The 23,602-nt window shown below is 41.1% G+C and overlaps 4 protein-coding genes across 5 annotated transcripts; 1 reads left to right on the top strand and 3 right to left on the bottom strand.

The window, feature by feature from the left end:
• Window positions 1-2,924: 2,924 nt before the first annotated feature.
• Window positions 2,925-7,046, bottom strand: echs1 (enoyl CoA hydratase, short chain, 1, mitochondrial). Its single transcript, XM_030071052.1, has 8 exons — window positions 6,879-7,046; window positions 5,891-6,088; window positions 4,537-4,664; window positions 4,257-4,356; window positions 4,038-4,142; window positions 3,676-3,795; window positions 3,490-3,557; window positions 2,925-3,398 (listed from the first exon to the last, which is right to left on the bottom strand). Exons 1-8 carry the CDS (start codon window positions 6,967-6,969, stop codon window positions 3,333-3,335), a joined length of 876 nt encoding a protein of 291 aa, XP_029926912.1. The 5' UTR covers window positions 6,970-7,046; the 3' UTR covers window positions 2,925-3,332.
• Window positions 6,928-11,020, top strand: sprn (shadow of prion protein). Of its 2 annotated transcripts, none has more exons than XM_030071055.1 (2): window positions 6,928-7,046; window positions 9,128-11,020. In XM_030071055.1, the coding sequence occupies exon 2, from the start codon at window positions 9,140-9,142 to the stop codon at window positions 9,605-9,607; it is 468 nt and encodes a 155-aa protein (XP_029926915.1). In that variant the 5' UTR covers window positions 6,928-7,046; window positions 9,128-9,139; the 3' UTR covers window positions 9,608-11,020. The 2 variants fall into 2 exon arrangements, with proteins under 2 accessions (XP_029926915.1, XP_029926914.1); XM_030071054.1 differs by lacking the exon at window positions 6,928-7,046 and adding an exon at window positions 7,687-7,782.
• Window positions 11,021-11,092: 72 nt separating this feature from the next.
• mtg1 (mitochondrial ribosome-associated GTPase 1) lies at window positions 11,093-15,548 on the bottom strand. Its single transcript, XM_030071443.1, has 11 exons — window positions 15,321-15,548; window positions 14,335-14,399; window positions 13,869-13,973; window positions 13,674-13,760; window positions 13,496-13,552; window positions 12,451-12,541; window positions 12,281-12,342; window positions 12,009-12,105; window positions 11,835-11,916; window positions 11,632-11,744; window positions 11,093-11,436 (listed from the first exon to the last, which is right to left on the bottom strand). Exons 1-11 carry the CDS (start codon window positions 15,421-15,423, stop codon window positions 11,339-11,341), a joined length of 960 nt encoding a protein of 319 aa, XP_029927303.1. The 5' UTR covers window positions 15,424-15,548; the 3' UTR covers window positions 11,093-11,338.
• Window positions 15,549-16,367: 819 nt separating this feature from the next.
• paox (polyamine oxidase) lies at window positions 16,368-23,566 on the bottom strand. The gene is made up of 10 exons (XM_030070617.1): window positions 23,297-23,566; window positions 22,766-22,942; window positions 21,611-21,738; window positions 21,299-21,486; window positions 21,039-21,220; window positions 20,108-20,277; window positions 19,561-19,646; window positions 19,309-19,421; window positions 19,036-19,190; window positions 16,368-18,449 (listed from the first exon to the last, which is right to left on the bottom strand). The coding sequence occupies exons 1-10, from the start codon at window positions 23,454-23,456 to the stop codon at window positions 18,297-18,299; spliced, it is 1,512 nt and encodes a 503-aa protein (XP_029926477.1). The 5' UTR covers window positions 23,457-23,566; the 3' UTR covers window positions 16,368-18,296.
• Between the last annotated feature and the right edge of the window lie 36 nt (window positions 23,567-23,602).

The raw sequence follows: 23,602 nt of genomic DNA, 5'->3' as shown, positions 1-23,602 counted from the left end.
GGCTATACTGAATTCTTAAAAAAAAAAAAAAAAAAAAAAAAAAAAGGTGCGTACCGATCACTTGCAGAACCACCAGGGTAAACATGAGCAGTCACGCAGAGAAATGATGACATGATGGCACATTTCGACTAAAACAATGCCATTTGTGTTGACTTGACCGCTGCATTCAGGGCCCCTAACCTGGGCTGTAGGTTAAACTGTTGTTTCTAACACCCCCGGGTGGGCATAATTCAAAGCAGAGACAAGTCGATGTGTTATTCCGACACGACCGCTGGTGCCAAGAATGTGCGATAATGAAAATATTTGTCAGATGAAAACCATTTCACTCGGCTTAGGCTATTTCATCTGAGCCCGAGAAGCTCTCAGCTGGATGGCAAAAATTGCTGAGGGATCCTTTCCGTGGCCGCGGATAGTCCCGGTTCTGTAAAAGCAGAGGTCTGACAGCATAAAAAGGCTTTTTTTTTATTTTATAAAAGACTCGCATCAAGTCGCATGTCTGGTGGGCCTGCTGGATTCAACACAGCCTGTATGCAGCTGCTATTAATGAAGACTAGGTGTAGCAAAACGAAAAATCACTGTAATGCTTCCTAGAATATTTCTCAAAGCGTATCCACGACATTCTTATTGGCTAGTGTTATGTTAGTGACCTTGGAATATTTTTTTAAAATCTCCTTTTCTCTCTTCCTGTGACACAATATCTCATGTAGTAACCTATTCCATCACATCCCCACTGCCTATAAAAGAGTTTGGTTTGTTTTGTGTTTTTTTTTTTTTTTTTTTTACTGTAAGATACGGACTTGTGTTGGTAATCGTAGGGCATCATTCTGAAATGTATTATTAATTATTAATGCTGGCTTCTTCGTAAAAGCTGGAGCCATCACTAAAGGACTATAAAGTAAGAAAACAACACTAAGCTGTGAGAGATGTGGATGCAGAAATGACAGTAGATGTTCAGGCTCTTTCTCCTCCTCTCAGCTTGCACTCTTCATAGAGTGATCAGTGATTTTCAGATGTAGGAGATAAACCATTAGAAAATGAGAGCCACTGTGAGGTTTCTAAGGCACTTTAAGTCCTGATGGGATACTTGAGGAATATTCTGGTGACTTTTGGTGAGGGGAGAGGAGCGTGAGACGGGTGGAGAGTGGAGAGAAGAAAAGGCCCTTGGAGGAGCCAGGCCTGTCTGCCGGCTTGAAAGCCCCTTTCTCCCTCTCCGGACCCATGCTGCTCCCTCTTTAGTTCGGCTTCTTTAAATGAGTTTATCACGCTATGAGGGTCTGCGCTGCCAGAATGTAACGTTTTGCCCCTTTTGTCTGTGCGGAGAGCCTCAATTGAGTCTACATTTATTATTTTGACCTTTCGGTAGCCTCAAAGCGGAGCTTCTTTTCGGGCCTTCTCTGCAGACTTTTGTGCTTCCCCACGGAGAGAGGAGACGAGTTTTTTTCTCTCTTCCCTTTTAGAAGTTTTGTTCCAGGGGGCTGACAAGAAAGCGAGCTCCAGGGGAATATTGAATGAAAATAAAAATCAATTAGGCCATGGCCTTGTGAAGATATGGGGCGCCGTCGTGTGAAGAAACCCTGAGATCAGAGAAAAAAAGGTGCCTCCAGATGATTGGAGAGGCAAAAGAAAGCGCACACTAACCAAATTTGTTCTGGTGTTTTCCTTACGTTTGAAGTCGATTGGTCCTAGCTGTTATGGTTTTATGGTTTACTGAATATTTTGAGCAAAATAATGGATCCATCAACATCTATCTAATATGTTACGGATTGTAGATGAAAGCTATTAGATAATCATGGCAACAGATTCCCCCCTGAGTCTTTCGTTTCAGCTGAACATTATTGCTGAAAAATTGTAAGATTAATTTCCAGGATGTCAGCTAAATTGCTGATAGGTTTAAACCCTTGAAAAATTGTAATATGATAACAACAACAACAACAATAATACTGATTAGAATAATACTTTTTACAGATATATGGTTTGCACATGTCATATTAGGCGTTAAGATCCATTTTTATTCATCTTGATGGTGCAAAAAGTCAGTCCATTGTGCCTAAATATTAGATATTGCTGACATTTTAGAGAAGTGCAACTTTTTTTTTTTTTTTTTTTCATCCTTTGGCCCTGGGCCTAATGGTTATATAGTAGGCTATTGTAACGACATGACCTTATAATCATCAATTACATACATGCAGTTACAGCAAATTAAGCTCGGCTCTTCTTCTCTCTCTCTCGCTCTCTCTCACGCACAGACACAGACAAGACCGTGTGTATTCAACAGGCGGCTTTATCTCTGTTAAATCGGCAGTTTATTTGACTATAGTAGCACAACAGCCCCATCTAGTGGTGCTCACCCGGTAATAGCCTATGTGCATGTGTAGGGCTCTGGGTTATGATGCTGGGTTCATGTCTTTCATCACGTGAATGATAATATTTTTTAGATTTAATCAAATTAATCACCAAGTTCTGATAAATATCAATAAAGCCAGAAATAATTCAGCATTTGAAACCTGGCTTGAGCTGATGGAGCCCCAAGTCACTGCTGTAGTGATGGTTGGTGAGAGTGCCTTTTAACACCAGCGCCAGGGACCGCAGGTGAAAATTATCCACTTTTGGCTAACTGAAACACATTTAGGTTTCTTTTTTTGAAGTGTTGATCAATATGAATTGCCCCATTTATAAACAAACAATATGTTTTAGCCTCACCACTGATTGTTTGTCAGTGTTAATATATGAGATCTAAAAACCAAAATACATTTTCATATTAGGGTCGCTGGGACAAAACTACTTCAAACTGGGCTCCCATGGCTTCATCAAGGTCAATTGGTGAGGTCTGGAAGGTGAAACAAATTGAAAAACCCTGATTTGAGGAACCAAAACAGAGGTGCAAAAGGAGCAGAAGCACATTCTTTCAATCTACAGCAATACTCTTTCACAGTTACTCAAAACCAGGATATTGCTTTATTTGCAAAATGTACATAGGAAAAAAAACAGCAGCCAACAAAATGTAGGCAAGGGTCTGACAGTGACAATGAAGGCAAAATCAGTATTAGTAATCAAGGTGGATTGATAGTGTATTCACATATAGACACACGGCACTACTGAATGTACACAGCATTTGATTTTGATACTGTGGACAGACAGGCAGGGCTCAGCTGTGATAAGACACACTTGTGTTTTCACTCAGTGCCAGATCCTAAGTTTGCTTAGTATGTTATGTTCCACTAGCATCAGGATGTTTCTGCAGCATCCAACTTCAGGACAGATTTCAGATTGGGAAATGACCTGCTGATTCCAGGAACTTTGTGCTCTTGGCCGAGTTCACAATCAACTCTTCTCTACTTGTCTTTGAAACTGGCTTTTCTCTTCTCCACAAATGCAGTCATGCCTTCCTTACGATCATCCTAGAAGTAAAAAGACAGACAGGAAAATGAAGCTCAGAAGACTCAACAGTGTTCCTCCGTCACACTCTCTCAGGTCCACACTTCTACTCACCGTAGCAAAGGTCGCATGGAATAACCTCTTCTCCAAACGGTTCCCCTCAGCCAGAGTCAGCTCATAGGCTGCAACCACACACAGATAAATAATTCAGAGCAAAACACTACCAACACAGCCAATTAAAGCTTCATTTAAGTTTCAAGATTTAAGTTCAAGGCACAAGTCAAAATAAACACTACGCACCTGCATTAACAGCCTCTTTAGCCATAGCTGAGACCAGCTTGGAATTGGCAGCAATTTTCTCCCCACATTTAATGGCTTCTGACACCAGCTGGTCCACTGGGACAATTTTACTCACCAGACCTGAGAAACACAAAAGCTGTTCAGTATGGGTGCACCAAACATTCATGTGTGTCCAGGAATAATCATTTTTTTATCAATTCAAACCACTGTTTAACTTTGTTGTAGTTCACTAAATATTTAATCTTAATGATATAGTAGACTTGGCCCCAAAGTAATACCGGTATGCTTTTTCCATTTGGCCCCCAGTTTCATGACATTATCAATACATCGCCCAGCCTTAGCTCATATATTGTCTTTGTTACCTGACTGCTTGGCTTCTTGAGCGTTAATCCTGTCTCCTGTTAGTACCATCTCCATAGCCAAGGACTTTCCCACTGCGCGGGTCAACCTCTGAGTGCCACCCGCTCCTGCAAGCAGACCCCACAGGTGTTGTCATGGAAACAGCCTCTCCAAACTCCATTAAGCAAATAAGGCAATGATGTTTAAACAGGAAGTCAAGTAGATAAGGAAGGGGGGTTTACCAGGAATGGTCCCCAACAGGATCTCTGGCTGGCCGAACTGAGCCTTCTCTCCGGCGTAGATGATGTCGCACATCATTGCCAGTTCACAGCCTCCGCCCAGCTACAACAGAGGAAAACAAGTCAAGTGGAGAAGCAGTGCAAGAAAATTCATGAGATATTTTCACTCAAGGAGAATGTGCAGTGTCTTCCTTTTGCTAAACTTTGCTTTGCCTTAGCCTGGCCTAAATCCACTTCATGAATAGCCCATGCACAGCCTCAAACTTGATGTTAAGACACTCACTGCAAATCCGTTGACGGCCGCAATCACAGGCTTCTTCACTGTGGACACTCTGTTCCAGTGAGCCAGGAAGTTTCCACCGTAACACTCCTGGAAGGTTCGATTCTGCATCTCTTTGATGTCCGCCCCCGCTGCACAGCACAGACGTTAATAGAGTCACTTGGGGGTCATTCCATGTCAGATCATCAAATGGGTGTCACTGTGGCGACTCAGATTTCAATGTCATTGATCCCATAGTTAGAAAACCATGTTTTATGAACATTTTTCAAATTTTGGACTGAAACTTTGCACGAAAGATAGTTTTTTTGGCAAATTTTCAAAGTGGGGTACTGTCTTACAAATGTTGACTTTGCTTGACATGCATCGTATGTCGATTTGCATTTTGGCACACCTTCAGTGTTATAACTTTACTTATTTTGATCCTAGAGTAGTGAAACCTCGCATATTTACTAAATGGAAGGTGCTAAATCAGATTTTGTTGTTGCTTTCAGTCTAAAATATAAGCTTTTGGAGCTACTGAGGACCAAACTGAAATTTTTTGAGGCACACCTTGGATTTATTTCAAATTTTCAGTGTATATTCTACTGTTGTATGTGCAGTAAACAACCAAATATTGTGAATGTGTTATGAAAATTGTAAATTTTACAGTACTTTGAATATATCCATGTAATTTACAAGCTTTCAACTTTAGTGTGCAACACACAATAATTAAGTTTCATGACAGTGAAAAATGAAGATGAATTAATTTATATGGTAAAGTGAGCTGACTTCAATATTATAGCATGTTTGAGCATGTTAAGCAATTGATCAGTACCTCACTTTAAAAATTCATTAAAAAAAATCAATTTTGGTCAAAAATAGCTGAAATTAGGAATTTGTTCGTATCAGATTTAGCTTTAGCAGATGTGAGATTTTCTTAGAAATTCCTGAGCTCATGATGACAAATGTATGAAAATTCTGATGATCTGACATGTGATGACCCTTGGGACTTTAACTGATACTGGTGGAAAAATTAAGGATGCACTGATACCACTTTGTCAGTGTTGATACCAAGTACGAAACTTTGGTCTGGTACTGTGTACCAATCTGATTGATTACATTCACTGAACAGTGTATTTGTGGACCAATTCTTTGATGTCGCTGGACAAAAAATTGAAATACAGATATCTGTGTATCAAAAAATGCAGAAAATCAAGCCAGTTTGCTTTGACTTCTGCCATGTTATTCAGAGCTTTTGGTGTAGGATTGTGAGTCTTGGGTAAAATGTTTGACACCAATTCTCATTTCAGCCCAGAATCTGCATTAGCACCAGTATCATATTGAATGCAAAAAGCAAAACCATACAACATCCCCTTACCAGCAAAGGCTTTCTCACTGCCAGTGATGACGATGGCTCCGACATCTCCATCAACCTCAAAGTTGTCCAGAGCCCGTCCCACCTCCATCATCAGCCCGTCACACAGAGCGTTGAGTGCCTTGGGCCGGTTCAGCTGGATGAAACCTACATTCTGCTTCTCCCCTCGCTTCTCCACCACGATGTATTCATACTGACCCCCTGCATTAACACAGAGCCCGACATAGATGGTCAAATGAACCATCTCCTCCGGATAGCTTGATACAACACAGCATCACACCTCTCATCACAGTCCACAGTAAAACATAGAAGAGGTACTGAGGTAATTTAATTACAACTGCAAACGTCCTTATAAACTTCTTAACAGCAAGAAGTTTTTTTTTTCCTCCCGGGCAGATGACCTGTCACAATAGTCTGAGCTGAGGTGACCCTGCCAATCCTCATGGAGAAACACTTAAAATCAAGACAAGTCTAAGTCCTGGTTAATCATTCAACAAAGTGTGAATGATCAACACTGATAACCTGATGTCAAGGCCTCATGTGCCCTTGATATGCCTTGTGGAGCAAAGGCCACAGTTAGACACAAAATAGTACAGTAAGAATCACAAGTGGCTGCAAAAACAGCAGCTGGCATGTAATTTAGGCAAATATTCATGTGACAGAATTATAATAGCAATACCTAACCTGTCAGTATGTAGCTACTGGTGTTTCTTGCTCCAGATCACCATTCAGGCCACAGTCTCGATGCAAAGCATGCAGCTAACTTCATGATGCTGTACAGTATTAGTCCATATCTGCATAACATGTTAATGAATAGGTCGTCAACTAAAAGGCCCCAGTTCAAAGTTTTAGTAAGTATTACTACACAGACAGGTGTGTATAAAGTTGCAGCCTGGCTTTGCACATGCGTCGCACACTGAGTGACGCAGGTTTCATGACATTGTGGCACGGACCGTTTCTCTGCGGCTACAAGACAAATTGAGAGTCAGACCTGAGCTGTAGTGGCGTGCAGCGGACAGGGCGGCGGGCAGGCCTCGGCTGGGCTTCAGGAGCAGGGCAGCTGTTCTGCAGAGCTGGGCCATGACAGCGACGAGTCGATGAGGCTGTTGTCAATGAACTTGCTCTTTCTGCGTCCTCTTCCTTTGGCTGTTTTCTGCAGGTTTGTGCTCAGTGTCGAGGGCGCGTTACCGCCACCTAGTGTATTCGGAGGGTGGGTTGACATGTTGCTTTTTTGGAGAAATTAAAATTCGTATTCACTCTAGTTTCGAGTAGCCTACTATCTACTTATCTATCTATCTAAATTGAGAACATAGCATGATCTTACTATCAGTGAGTCCATTTTTTCAATGTTCGTGTAGCTACAGTTCACTGCCTGATAAAATATATTTTCACTCTCAGGGGAAAACGCTGCATGGTAGCCCAATCCCATACTCCATCATCAGTTAGTTTAAATAGTTTATCACAAATCTTAGGCCTAATGATGATGATAATCTATCAAGCAGCCTAACTGTAAAATGCCAGGTGCAAATTGCTTCTTTGGAAATGGACAAATAAAACAGTAGAGGTGCTGAGGACAGTCAGGAGGCTGCACATCTAACTGTAACGCATGTGCCATTATCAAATCATGCTGCAAAACTGTACGACACTCCAGTCTATGAGAGCAAATCACAGAGATAACACTGTGTCCTATAATTACGATTAAAGGACACCAAACCGACCAATAGGCAATTATGTTGTCTTGAGAGAAACCCTATCAGGCTACGTGGGCGCGCCGCGCGTTCACTCCGACATCTGTGTGAACGAGCCCTGTGCGCCCGACATCACTCCATCTCATCGTTCTTCCATTTGAACACCAAAAACATAACCGAGGATTGGAAAAATCCAAGATAAATCAGGTAAGCACGAGCCATTAAAATCTACTCGGTTAGTGTGATGGCGGGTTTATGGTGCATGTGCTCTTCAACAATCTGATTTCTCATAAAGATGTAGCCCAGGTAAAAGGCTAATTTAGCCCACAGGAATAGGCTACTGTAAAATTCATCCAGCTAAACCTTTTGCTCAGGAACACCAGTGCATGCAATGATCAAAACAATTTCATTTTTACTCGATGGTGACAATCAGCTTTGCACATTATCTCCCGTCTATAGCCTATCTACTGAAGCGGAATTAAATAATGCACCTCAAATAATGTCTTAAATCATGTTAATAACAAACACAGATGACCATCTACCTTTTTTCTGACAATCACTCATGCACATAATATTATCTAATGAGATAAGGCTGGGAGTCAGGAGCAATGTCCTGTGTTGAGCTTGGTCTTTATTTTTAAACTGACCTACTTTGAAAGAGAGGAGCGATCTGCAACACAGAGGCCACATTTCTCCCATGAGGATCATAGCCTGATTACAAAAAACAAAAATCAAACACTGAGGCATAAACACTGCTTTGGAGGATCACTGCTGCTCCCCCTCTGGCCAATTGATACTCTCAGAGCGTGATTTCCACCTTGCTTCATCTTCACAGCCTGCAGTATTGTGTAGTGGAGATTTTTTTTTTTTTTTTTCCCATAGGCTGCACACGTTTTAAAATCAGTTTACAGAAGACCAAATGATGACCACTGAACTGAAAAATTTCCTAAACAAAAATTCATGGAACATTGAACAAACATGCATAATTTGTGAAGATGAACAAGTGGATTTCAGTTGAATTATCATCATCACCATCACCATAAATTCAGTTCAGGTCAGCGAGCTTGCTGCCATGTAAAAAATGGAAATTATTATTGTGTAAGGATTATAGCATTTACTTATTTGTTTCTATTAGTTGGTAAGTTGTGAGTGTAAGACTAGATGTGTAGACTGGATTTCATTTGATTGTTGTATTGCCAGGAGCTCCTCTCGTCTGTGTGTCCTGGTCTTGTGCTGTTCATCTTGTATAACGTGTCATGATGTTATTGTTATGGTTGCATTGTCACAATGTTTTTGTGGACCTCAGGAAGAATAGCTGCAGCAGTGCTGTAGCTGAGGCTGATCCTAATAAACTAACCAGCCTAAACATTAACAAGTGCCAAGAAACAGTTGGAGTAACGATAATTAATTGTTGCCGTATTTGCAATGCAAAATAACGAATATAGATTTGTGCAACAGTAGCTAGAATATAAAATAGGCTACAGTGAAAGATATGAATCAGAGGTAGATGTAGCAGTGGTATAAGCTGCCCGTCTCCCTCGTTTCTTTGCAGGAGGCAGCAAGGATGGCAGTGATGAACCAGGTGGTGGCGACGTGCTGGACGTGTCTGCTCCTCTCCGCCTTCCTGTGTGAGCCCGTGCTGGCCAAAGGAGGCCGTGGAGGTTCCCGGGGGTCCTCACGTGGCACCTCCTCCCGTGGTTCATCTGTGGGGGGTTACCGTGCGGGAGGTGGATACGGCGGGACGCGCTCCCGCTTCGGCGGTGCGGGGCGCTCGTCCCCGGTGCGCGTGGCGGCCGCAGCGGCTGCAGGCGCGGCGGTGGCGTTATCAGCTGATAAGTGGTACGCATCTGCCTACCGCCGAAGCAACACCGACAGCTCAGAGGAAGACCTGGATTACTACAATCGGACCAATTATTTCGATGCCCAAATGTCAGGAACAACTCAAAATGTATCATCTCTCACTCAAGTTGTTTCTATCATTATAGCAACGTTTTCCCCCAAATATGGATACTTACTGGACAGTATATTGTAGATGTTTACCTAATTTATTATGTCCAATTGATGATTAAGTCTAGTGCTATACTGCCCTGCACTTGTCCAAAATGTGCAGAACTGCCTAGAAACCTGCACTGTGAAGGCCGGCTGGGAAGGCAACACGATGGTGGAAGGAAACAACAATCACAAAAACCTGAACACCTCACTGTACTGTACATAACACTTATAATCACCTATACCAACTGACACATGTACATAACCAGCACAGCATTCAGTGTGACATTTCATCTCTCAAATATTCAGCTGCTGTCAGATCTATTTCAGTCTGCATAATCAAGATAGGTGCCAAACAAATTAATCATCAGTTTCCTGACTTAATGCTAGATACCCTTGTATCCAACTGAAACAATTAGTTTGCTCAGACAGCATAAAGCCTATTGAGAGTGTAGGCAAACCTCTGCGTGCCAATCTTATTAAGTTAGACTATTACATTTTTATTATAAAAAAGCCTTATTTTCATAACGTGCGTACAAGTGCAAAGTGTATGGCCAGCAACACTGCTCACTACTGTTGATGTGAACAGTAACTTAGTTCAAGGTTTGTGTGGAAATGTGAAAACCCACGGTCTGTCATGTCACTGTTTACACATACACTACATTTTCTAAAAATACTAAGGTGCAGATAACTATGAAAACTATGACTAATTTTTTATTTTTTAATTTTGACAACAGGGTAGAATTGCACTTAAATTTGACTACAGCACCACATTGGCACCAGCATTATTGCGCCTGTGAAATAAAGGTACCATGCTGCATGTCATTTTTTTTTTTTTTTTTATAAAAACCCTACATCCCTTGGTATTATGACCACATGTGAGGGTTCTTACCAACTTTCCCTTTCTTAAAGTCATACCTTTCCCAGAAAAAAATATATAAAATATATAAGATATATAACACCATACCTAGTGGCCATAGCTAAAGATGATTCTTCACCACAATAAATAAAACATTGTCAAGTAACAGTGGATCGCTATTTGCATCTCAAACCTCATAAAATGAGCAGTGCGGTGTGTATCAGGAGAGTTAAACAGCATTAGCCATAATTATGCAGAATTTCTGTGCAATTGCCAAACTTTTCAAATTCATTTTCCTGTGTAAAAAGGACATTTATGGGTCAGAGGCGGGGTGGGGAGGGATATTTCTGTAGAAAACATCCTGCTACTGTCATTGTTACTCATATCTCTGAAGGTTATGTCGGGTTTCTGGGTCAGTCCAACATCCCAGAGGAGTTTTTCACCTGCAGTAGACACTCAGGAGCAACAGACTGTTTCTTAGATACACCTGCACTCTATAATATGCTACAATATTTGCGAAAACAAGATTCTGGACATAATGAATACAGATTTTATTATAACTGTCTTTATGCTAATAAATATCCCTTGTTTACATCATGCTGTGTGTGTGTGTGTGTGTGTTTTGTTGATCTAAAGACTTAGACTGAAAAAAAAAATGAAGCAGTCATACCCGATTCAAATTGAAGATGTTTATTTAGAAAAGACAGAGTACTCTGGTGCCGGTTCGAGTCAGCCAGGACCAGAAGACACAGAAACACATCCCCGAAATGTTAAAGTCATTGGGATTTAGACCAGTTACGTTCCCTCAGTGTCCGAGACAGTCTTCAGATCCTTTTTGTAAGTGCTTCCAGGATGAGGGCAAATCGGCAAAATCCCCAAATAGTTTTTGGTCATCCTTGTCAGAACTGGCTCAGTTCAGTCCAGCATAACTCGTCCGAGCTCCCCTTTCCTGAAGGCTCTTATGAAATCATAAGCTGCTGCTGTGTAGTTTGGGACTGTGATGGTTATGTTACCTGAGGTGGACAAGGACCAACAATTACAAAGCCAATCAAGACTTCGTAGAGGAACGTTACTTGTGTTTTAAAAGCCTCCCATCCATTTGACACATTAGTATTATCATAAGTAAATGCATGTAAACCTGGATGTAATGGCAGTTGTCTTAAAAAACAATTAATCTGATCGCCACAAAGGGATCAGAACTTTCTTACCCACTCCAGTGATGGCTTTGACCCGTTGAGTCTTTCCTAGTTTTACAGCGATGCGTTTCAGGACGTGCTGGATGTCATCGCTGGGCTCTTCGAGGTTATATCTCTCAACATAACTACACAAACGCAAACAAACATAGCAGAATTAATAAATTAGTTTTCTAAAAAAGTACAGTCAAACATCATGCAGTGGAGGAAATCCATACCTGAACTTCTCTAGTCTGTTTAGAGAATAGAGTAAGTAATCGGCGATAATGTCTTCACCTACTAAATGGTCCAGTATAGTTCCTAAGAAAAAACAGAAATATTTTTGTATGTTTCTTAAATACACTGCAAAAAACAGACAAAAAACTAAATTTAATCTACATATTCCCTCTCACCACATAAAGCCAGCTTCATGCCAGTTTCAACACTTTCAATCTTAGGAGGCAGGACTCCTGGTGTATCCAACAGGTGCATTATGGGTCTCTCACAAACCTAAGGGCAAGCAAGAAAAACTCATACAAATGCAAGCATATGTGCACGCGCGCACACACACACACACACACACACACACACACACACACACACACACACACACACACACACACACACACACGCAACACCCCCATAAACACATGTACTCAGAGCCAAAAATGACTTCTACACCCACCTGAATTTTGGTTAGCACTGCTCTGGTTATACCTGGCTCCCCACCCACCCGAGACGCACGACCTGAAATCAGTTCACAGATACTGTGGTTACCAGAGAGGGAATGAACAAACCAGTTTCTTTTTAATATGCACTACAGGAAATCAAATTCACAACATTTTTTTCATGTACCTTTTTTCAAATTAGTTCTTCTTAATGAGTTGATAAGAGAAGACTTCCCCACATTTGGCACTCCAATCACCATCAGGCAATAATTTGTATTCTGAAAGAGTAATTGATATGTAACACAGTAGAGATGTCACTACCCTGAAAACCTGTATCTAAAGTGAAAACAAAATTTCAGCAGATTACAAAAATTAATCAGAAATATAAGTGGAAAATAACTGATTCTGTAAGTATCCACCCCCCTTAATAAAAACAGAGTTTCATAGCTGCTTTAACAGCGATCACACGTCTAAGTCTTTCTGGACAGTCTATAAAGATACAGATATGTGCACAGCTTGGACAGGTTTCCCTGAGTTGTTACCATGTTTTAAAAGGTAAGCATGATGGCTAATGAGCAAACAAAACACAGTTGAGCCTTCTGGAGGCGTTGTGGCCCTAAACTGAACATAACAGCTGTGATAGTAGGCGGCCATTTCACAACCCCGAACGTTGCTACCCACATTCAACTCGGTAACATTTAGACTAGATGGATAGTGCTGCCTATCTGATGGTCCTCTAGATCAGCGGCTCTCAAACTCTGTCATGTTCTGGACACCCAAGGTGGCTTTCGGTAAGTTTCAGACCCCCATTGGAGGCGGACTCTGGTATGATGAGATCTTTTGCTCTCTGTTAAGTATGAGATTGCTCAGGTGCCATACTAGAATACTGAAAAATAAATCCAAAGTGGCAAGATTAAACCATAATGTTAAAATAAGCACTGATGCACTGATGATTTTTGCTTTGTTTTGTGAATTAAATTATTCATCTGGGATGGCCCCAGACACCAGTTTGCACAAGGCAGTGTTACATCTCATCCTGTGTGTGTGAAAACAGGACATTGGACAGGGGAGTGAGCACAACAATAACACTATCCTGATTTGGAGATGAAATGTTTAAGCTGCAGAACATTTCACAAGGACGCTGATATGTACAAGAGACTTTTTGCAACTTTTTCTCACAGTCGAAATTCCCTGATAAACAAAATGATCAAAATTCTCCGGACATAGCACACCTCATCTCTATTAAAGCGTGGTCTGCTCTCAATCAGCTCCGTCACCATCGGCACCAACTAAAACAGACACAAACAGGTGGAATTTTTCTCATTAAAGTTCATCATTTTATGTCATCTCGTCAACATGACTAATAAAGTTTCGAATGCTTAGTCACCAGTGACAGGTGACGTCTCTCACCTTTTTGATGTTGTCATCGCTCTGCCTGAGACTGTCTGTGAACAGGACGTTCCTTACCCCGTCTTTTTCTAGCTGCTTCAGGATTCTCTGAAGGGTAAAAGGATATATTTGCATATGTCAGTAATTATACAATGTGGTCATACTGGTTACTATACGGCTACTAAGCAAGCTGGAGACTTTGTGGGCGCACAGTACCTGTTTGCCCGACATGTCTGCCAGGTCCATCTTGTTGAGAATGAGCAGGTGTGGTCTGACATCGAGAGTCTCCTGAAACTGCGGGTTTCTCCCGGAGAAGGGGATATGCTCATGTTAAAGAAAAATGTTTCATGAATTCTCTGAGTGCGATACGATAGGTGCTGCAAACATGACACTGCAGGAATATCAGATGTAGGCTATTATACTGACCTGCAGTGTTTCATTACATTTATTGCTTTCTTGGCTCATAAACCCATCTTTGTTTTTTTTTTTGTACTTATTTATGTGTCTTTGTCCTCAGTTGTGTGTTGTTGCTGTGATTTACCAGCTATTTTTTTTTACATTGCCTTAAAGTTGCAATACAAATAAACTTTACATACTTGCTTACATGTCAGAGTAATTCTGTAATGATATTAAGTTTTTTGTTTTTTTGTGATAAATCCTACAGCACTCAAAAAAAGGATATTCTGGCATCGTGGATTTCTAGGATGCAGTCCACTTTCCTCACGCTCGCTCTCATCTGCTTGAGTCCTGGAAACAGTAATAAGAGTATTTACTTAGATGCTCACACTGATGACTTCCTCCTATTATTAATTACAGTTGTATAAAATAATAAAACAATAACATGAAATAAGGTCTTGTTCCTAACAGTAGTACTAATAACCTGTATTGCAAATATGTAAAATCAAAGCATGGCTTGGTTGGGCAGCAAAAAGTAGCATGTTCAATAACTTTTCTCTCCTTTAATGAGAGGAGAAAAAAATCAGGGTTAAGTGGTGATGCAAACAAGTAAAAATCTCAGGATTGTTAAAAATGTATTATGCCAACATGGATGAACATGGTCAAATTTACCCTGAAATATACTGTCTGTACCAGGAGGAAACAGTTTTAGGAGTTGTGTGTGTGGATTAAGAAAATGTGAGATACTGAACAGCATCCTCAATTTATTTATCAAAATCAAAGTCTTAATTTGAGTTTTGAAATTCAAGGATTTTTTTTTTTTTTTTTTTAGGTCAGCACCTGAAAAAACAATGAATCTATGGAGTTTTTTTTGGGGCCCTTCATGTTAAATTTCTACTTAAAATAATATGAGTGTATGAGTGTGGTGTGTGTTGAGGGGAAACATGAGGCAAAACTCAGGACATATTAAGGGTTTTGATCGTGTCTCTTACTGCATGAACCCAATGCAGCCAGATCGCACCGACTGTCAATAGAGGGAATTTCTAATCACCATTTGTTTTGTTGTTTGCTTCGTTTCTCTGTGCACTTAGAGAAATAAATAAAAGGTGCACTTCGCTAAATTAATTATTAATAAGAAGACAGCGAACTGGCGCGTCAGTCAGTCTTGTCTCATTTAATATAGTGCGCTAGTATAGTAAGTTTTCTTTATTTTGTAGGTAATGAGAAGCTGCTTCACGCCACCTGGCCGGTGGTCAAACACACGGAGCTCACCTTTAGCCATGTGACCGGGGAACCAGTGCGCCACCTCGCGTTCACCGAAGTCAAAGACCGGCCGAAACCTCCCGGCACTGTGCAACATTCGGGTCAGCTTCATGGTTACTATTAATGAAAATTAAATACGACGCTTTACTGTGACCTGACAGGTTACCGCTGAACACAGGCCATGTCCATATTGTGCTACACTGTTTACATGCCGACTCGAAGCTGGTGTCACACGTCTGACGTTCCGCTGGAAAAGGTCCTACTCAGTTTTTTTTTTTTTTTTTTTGCCTCAGGTCTCTTGGTAACATTTTATTTATTTTGCATACGATCACACGCGATGCAGATCTTTGAACATGATCCATAAAAAAAAAAAAAAGCTTGGCGCAGTTATAGAAAAATATATTGAAATTAAAATAAATCTTGTGAGGTGCACTGCATGGTGATATTCTAATGAAGTGATTAGCCCCGATTAGATTAAGATCTTAAATTGATGATTTAAGACAGAAGCAATGTAGTGATATTGGCATAAATGAGGCCACTGCTGACTATTTATATAACAGGGGCAGTAAGGGTAGTTAATATCCTTTGGCATGTATGAGCAATAATAATAATAATAATAATAATAATAATAATAATAATAATAATAAAAATCCCGAGCTTTATCGAATTCAAATGTATTTTAGTAAAACATTTACATTTTACTTTTTATTCAGTTTAATTTATACTCAGTGTCATCATGCTTTACCACTTTCTATTGGGTCGTCACACTGAAATGAGATGATGGAATGAACGATGAAATAGAAAATGAATGGGAAAATGCATCAACTTACATAATTTTACCAAAATAATAATAATAATAATAAATTAATACAAAAAAACTTGGATTACTTAATCAATTTGTTGATTTGTTAGTTGTTGTTGTTTTTTTTCTCCACTGGGCGCTTATTCACACTCAACTATTTTTCACTGCTAATTATATCACGAAACAACTCTGGCACAATGGAAACACCACGGGTAGTAGCATTGCAATAAAATATAATATTTGAAATATAGATATATGTTTTTTGAAAAATAAATTTATTCGGTGTCAAAATATGACATTGCAACTGCCACAATATTACCAAAACCACAAGAATCATCAACAATGTGATGGCATAATCATTAATGACATGTAAACATTATTACTACATGTGTGATTAACAGTTCTTTGGAATCAACCTTTTTTTTCTTCCATTCACAGGAAATATCTGTAGGTCCTCCATCACTTAATCCTTTAAAGCATTATAGATTCAACACAATTTTCATTAAAAAAAAAAAAAAAAAAAACAGCATACAATCTCTCTGTTCGCCTGATGTTGAGCAGAGAGAGAAAGTGGAAATCCGAAGGGCTAAAAAAAAAATATAAAACTACATTACAGAGCAAACTGGCTGACAGGAGCCTCGCTTCAGCCCTGCCCGGCATGAAAACAATCACAGGCATGCAGCAAAGCAAGAACAGAAGCAACACTACTTCAGGTCAGATAACAAATTTCCCAACACTTAATAAATTCTACCTGAGATTTGATCAGTTTGACTTTGAAGATGACGATGAGGGACTTATGTAAACTTAAAGACAATGAGCACTTCATCCTGGAGCAGAGAGAAACTGAAAACTCCTTCCATTCTCTGAGATAAACAAGAGCCCTGGTCCTGTCAGTATCAGTGGCAAATTACTGGAGTGCAAGGCCGTTACATTTTATCTTATGATATTTTCAACGTGTCTCTCCTAACCTGAGGAGACCGGCTCCGATCAGCTCTGTTCCTACAGGCAGCAGCCTTGAAGCTTTTAATGCCTTCAGGCCAGTCGCCCTCACATCTCTTGTAGTGGAAACCTCTGAAAAGCTTGTGAGGGAAGCCAAGCGTGCACTCGACCCTATGCAATTTGCCTATAGGACACAGAGGATACAAACACCCTACTTAGCCTTTTAGCACCTGGAGAGGAACAAAACCTGTGCTTACGTATTGATTTTTTCCTCGGCTTTTAATACTGTCCAACCCCACAATTTAACCATCAGGCTGACAGAGAATTTTGAGTTGAGTTGATGTTGTTATACCAGCGAACCCCAGGGCGGTGTTCTCTCAACTTTACTTTATATTCTGTACACAAACAAAATAAGCATGAGAACAGGACCATATTGAAATTTGCAGATGACTTAGTAATTGTGATTCAGTTACTGATGCGTTTGTCACCTGGTTTGACAAATAATCTTTCTTGGAGCCAAACGCATCCAAGACAAAGGGTATGATCACATATTTCAGAATTAATGCTTCGATCCATGAGACTCCGATCACTAATGAGTAGGTTGTCTAATGTGTGGAAAGCTACATGTATCTCTGAACTGATCTTTGAGAAGAATAGTGAGGCAGTGTGTAAAAAGGCACATCAGTGTTTGTTTTATCTAAGAAAACGATCCCTTCTCCCATATTTATAAAACCATAACAACCTTTTTTTGTTGAGGCTTTTACTGAATCAGTCTTGTCTTTTTCCTTTGTGTCATTGCTTGGTACCCCGTCTCTGAAAAACAAAATTTCATTAAACCCTGGCGAGAACAAAACAGTACAGAAATGCTTTTCTACCCGCAGCTATTGAACTACTACATAAAGCTAACACAAGATGATGAACTTTCATCCCATGCATGGCACTTTTAGCTTTGAATGTGAGTGTGTGTGTGTGTGTGTGTGTGTGTGTGTGTGTGTGTGTGTGTGTGTGTGTGTTTAGAAGCATGGCCTTCTCAGGAGTTCTCATACTTGGATTCTATTTTTGACACATTGATTATACTTGTTTAAATGTATTTTGTTGGCTTTAAGGTCTTTTGACTCTGCCTCAGTGTGATATGATCTTGTTTTTAACTCTGGAATGCTGAATCTCCAGTCCGCACAACCAATTTACTCTTGGGCACTGACAAAGAAACCTTGAACCTCATAACAAGAGTAGATTGCTCTTTCTTAAAGCTTTGGTCTCGATGGCTGAGATGAGCTCGGGGAGGAGTAGTGAGAGATGAGCCTGTCGGCTTCTCTCCAGCCAGAAAGGAGCGCTCCATGGACAGTGGAGTAGTAATGTGAGTGAGTCGCCTCTCCGGCAAACAACACCTGCAAGGGCTGGACCACACAAAGTAGTTAGAACAGAAAGAATAAAACCTTTTTTCTTTGTCAGTCATTTGTGGGAGTGTGTCTGTGTGTGTTTGTGTCTACTCAGGATGCCACAAGAATTGATCCTTCTCTGTAACTCGGTGCTGTTATTCTGATGAAGCCTTTGCCTTTATGTTTAAATACTTAATTATTTAAACACTTAATGCTGCAGCCATAATTTCACCGTTGTATTTGTTGTTACAGCTGGACACTTCATACATTTCCTTTAATCTGAGGTAATTATTTTCTTGTAGTGCTTTGTTTTCTGCTTCAGGGATACAGGCCAATGCTGCATGTGTAACTCAGCACTCTTATTCTAATGTGGCCCATATGTTTACATACTTGAGACAAAGTTTTGTTTATTGGTTATTTTTTTTTACAGTTTTTAAATGAAGGAGTATGTGCAGAATGAGATTTGTATGGGTGGTATTGAATCAGCTATCAGGAATTGTGGAATTTGGTGTCAACTACAAAAACTCTGATTGTGTCATTTCCAGTCTGTACTGTTTAAGTATCTGTGTGTGTGTGCTTATGTGCACATCTGTGTCTTCTGTACCTTAGCCTGTGCCCCCTTGGTGGGCAGGGGCTCCCTCAAGTTGTCCAGGTCCTGCGCTGAACAGCCAACTCCCAGGTAAGTGTAAGAGCCGCACGTCCACGGGTCATGAAACCACTGGGAGCGCAGGATTCTCCTCGGCGCGATGGTCGGATTCCCTAAACAAACACACGTTTAGTTTTCCAGCTCTGACAGGTGGCACACTGCAATGACCAGGGCTCACGAACGGTATTAGAAAATATAAGGATCTGACTGAAGATGTAAGGTAACACACACCTGTGAACCTGCGGATAAGCTGTGTGACGGCGTGTGTGACTTCCTGTTCAGACAGCGTTTCCATATACTCGGACTCGTGACCAGCAATCCAGCCACAGAGGACATGGCCATACCTGACAGTTGAACCATAAACGGGATGTGGAGTGAATGGTGTGCCTTTTAAACTGTAAGTTTACGAATTTGCTCTCTGTTTTATTATAAATAAAGCAGATGCGACCAAGGTGAGTATCAGAGTCTTATGTGACCCCTGACCTTTCAGTGGGTTTGAGCACAGTGAACCCAAAGAGCTTCTTTATCCAGGATGTCTGTATGTCTGGGACCTGGTCTACCAAATTCTCCTGGACAAAGATAAGACATACAGAGAAAACAGAGACAGTTTAATTGTGTGTTTTGTGTGTGCTTGTCTAAGCAATTAGTGTTTTTTTTGTTTGTTTGTTTGTTTTGATACTATCAAAAAAGAAATATAGGCTACTTATGGATGGGGAATAAGCAAGATGAGGTGTTGATGACCAGTTTTAAGTAATGTAACACTGAGAAAAATAGGTATACTCATTCTCTTTGCTAGTAACTAAAATGCTGTTTTTGCACTTTGGTTTTAGTTGCTACAAACAAATTGTTCCTTAGGGAAGTGAGTCAGCAATCTGCATTTTGGTAAAGGAAGCAAAAATCTGATTTTAAGCTAACGTAACCCCACTAAACCATATCCTGACACAGTTTAGTTAGTCGACACGTTAGTACTTGCTGTAAAGGGAGTGACTGTGTAATGTGCCTGTAATTCTGTTAATGGTTCCATACAAACCTCGTCTTCCCACACGAGGTAAATAACCTCACAGTCGGCGTCCCACCAAGGAGAATCAAACTCTGCATATATTTTGTTGTTGGTTCCAAAACCGATCCTCTGAACAGAGTGCAGTTTGTGTAGCGGGAGAGGAGGGCGGAACAGGGTGGCATGGTGCTTCTTGAGGTATCCTGACAAAACAGAACACAACAATATGGAACAGAACAGAATAAGGCAGTAAAAGCCCAATTATTTTTAACCTGAGTCTTGTTTTGCTAGTTCTTACCATGATGACGACTCCCTGTGCACTGAATTTAATCACTCACTTACCATATAAAAGGGCTAAAAAGTGCCAAAAATCAGCTGACAGCAGCTTGTGAATACTGTGTTATTATTTTATGTTATTTCACTACAGTGTGCTCACAACCAAACTGACTTTCAAGCATTCTGATGTAGCTCCCACCTGGCATCGTAAAAGGCAACAGTGTTAAAAGGCACTAAATATAGCAGGAAATTCACTGATGCCTGCAATCCAAAGATTAGATGGTTCTAGACTGAGGCAGGAAGGGCAGTCCTGTCGAGCACCGTCCAACCAAATGAGCGAAGAAGAAAAAAATCTGCTTGAAATCAGACTGCATTTCAACATTTTGTGATGCGTCACGGCTCTCCCGCTGGTCACTTAGCAGATTTAAGCCCCTATGCATAAGCTATCATTAGGGCCCAAATGTCTATCTAGAGCAGTGGGAGTTCAACCACCTGTGGTAAATCAATCAACATTGAAACAAAAAATAAAACAGAAGTTTCATGCTGATGCTCAAGTACATATAACAAGTCCATTTTGCTGGACTTCACTTTGTAAGTTGGTATTTAGGACAATCTATTTCTCATACCCTGAGGTGACAACAACAGCTACTGATGCTGTGTTTGTGTATGTGTGTGCATCTGAGCCTACCTAGCGGCACTGTGACAATGACATGGTCAGCAGCGATCTTCTCTCCGTTTTCACACTCAACAGTCACAGGGCTTTCTCCCTTCTCCGTGCTGTTCCAGTGGATGCAGCACACAGGCCGTCTGTAGCTCACTATATTGCTGGGGAGCTCCAACAGCAACTTCTTGATAAGGCCTTCATAGCCTCTATGAGGGAAAAAGAGTAATGTTACATATTGTTCACTTGCTGGTGTGTATGTATGTGTACGGGGGGTGTGGACTCACCCTGGGAATGTGCAGTCCAGTCCAGGCAGATGCTTATACTGACTAAAGGCCCCCAGCCCCACATCATCCATGCTGTGTGTTCCATTGACGCAGCACTCCACCTTCAACAAGTTGCTCATCAGACACATTCGCAGCGCTCTAACGGACTCCCTCTCGTCTTTCCACTGCTCTGCTGCTCGCTGTGGAGCCTGCAGAAACCAAGCAACCACATGCACACACACAGACACACACACACAAGCATCATCAAGAACCTCTTAGATCTTGGCAGCTCACAAGCATAAATACCTTCTCAGTCACCGAGACAAAATGTACCTCAGCGCGTATGTATTCTCCCACACTCGGCCAGGCTTCTCCTCCGTTTTCAAATTTTACACTCTCTTCCAGCAATTCAGCAAACATCTCCACAGCAGGAAACATGTCCTCAGCACTCAGCCTCCTGCCTGCACAGGCCACAAAGCATGCAGGGAAATGTGTTCATGCCTATCTACTTGTAATACATCAGTTACTGCACAGGTACACTAAAGCCCTTTTCAGACTACAGTCCGCCTGGCCTGGGCTGAGGCCGACTTAGCCCTGGGATTGTTTCACACTTGTTTCACCCCCGCCTTTAGTCCAGGTCTTACTAAACCCCTCTCCAGATCAGGATTTTCTCTGGAAAAAGTTCGGGTTAAAAGGACCATATGAGTGATTTTGAATGTTTGGCCCATTAATACCCACATTTTACATTGCAACAAACCGTTCTGCAATTCATGCATGGATACTAAAAATTTCACTACTTACTTAAAATCCCTCAATTTTCAAATTAGATTTGGTTTGAAACATCCACCTTATAATGATTTGTGGCTGATTAAGTCATCCATGGAAAATATGGAACTGATAACTGGCTGAGTAAAGCAAACATTTCACGGGGGACGATTTATTGGTGGAGAGACCGTTTCGCCGCTCCCTATTTCAAGTCATCAAAACACAACAGTGCAGGTAAAGGTGAGCCTTGGTTCACACTCATACTTTAACCCAGGCCTTACAGTTAGCCCTTAGTAAAGGATTCACTCTTTAACTCAAAGCCCAAAGTTAATGTATTTAGGACACTTGGTAGCACAGTTTTAACTACACAACAAACTTTCTGTTGCTTTAGTTCTAACTCTGATTCAAACTGCAGACCTCCAGCCTGATTTTACCAGATTATCAATAAGAAATTAGGGACATCCACATGCTCTCATGTGCAAGTGTGAAACGACTATTAGCCCAGGGTTAATGGATGAGCAATCCCAGAGCTACTGTTTTTTTTTTTTTTTTTTTTTTTATTAATCCAGGGCTAAGTGTCATGTGAAAAGGGCTTATCAAAGATACATCCTATAAGTAATTTGGGATATAAGATACTGCATACACCATATAAAAAAGGCCATATAAGACATACGAAGAGAGGAATAATGTTGCCATGTTGTATGTGTTTCTGTATCTGGTGACCTGAGCTGCTGAACCAGCTGGGGACCCAGGGTGGATGTCCCTCGATGTCCATGGCCTGGTTCTCTGGGGTCAGGGCCGCTGGATCCAGGAGGCCATATTGACGGGCCAAGCAAAACACCGGGTTCCCCTCAGAGGGACCATGGATCCAATTGGCCCCTATCTCAATAATGTTATTACCTGCAGAGGAGGAATACGAAAATATTGTGGTAAAACAGACTATTAATCTGGGTTTATTCTGTCATTGAGTGTTATGATACGGCTATCACAGTGGATTTATGAGGCCACAGACTTGCACAACTATGTCTTGCATATTCATCTCTTAGTCACCTGTTTTATAGGTACAGATAAGGCAGTCTCTCTCATATCAGATATAGATGCAGTTTATGTCGCTGCCCTACTTTGAAAAACAACAGTTCATTCAGAGTTTGTTGTTTTTCGCCTCATATTCATTTCACAACCACCGCTAGGGGTGTTCACCGTCGCATCATTGTCATATTTCCTCCTGACAGGGTAAACATGTCCTCAACTCACCGAATGTGCCTGTTTTTACTCTCCCACCGCTTCTCGCCGTCGCTTCGAGGATCCGCACATGACGGAAGCCGCGGCTGACGAGCCTCTGCGCGGCTGCGATGCCCGACATCCCGCATCCGATAATGACGACTTTAGAGTCCAGACTCTGCTGTAGGGCCATGGCTTCTCCGGACCTCAAACACCCTGGAAAACAACACAACACACCCAAACACACTGCTACTGCCGATTTCTTGCTCTCACCGGGTCAAGTGACCTTATGCTGAACTTCTTTCTTCTTCTTCTTTTGTTTAATGGCGGGTCGCACAT

This window comes from Myripristis murdjan, chromosome 15, assembly GCF_902150065.1.
Source record: "Myripristis murdjan chromosome 15, fMyrMur1.1, whole genome shotgun sequence".
NCBI lineage: Eukaryota > Metazoa > Chordata > Actinopteri > Holocentriformes > Holocentridae > Myripristis > Myripristis murdjan.
This window is presented reverse-complemented; position numbering and strand designations above follow the sequence as displayed.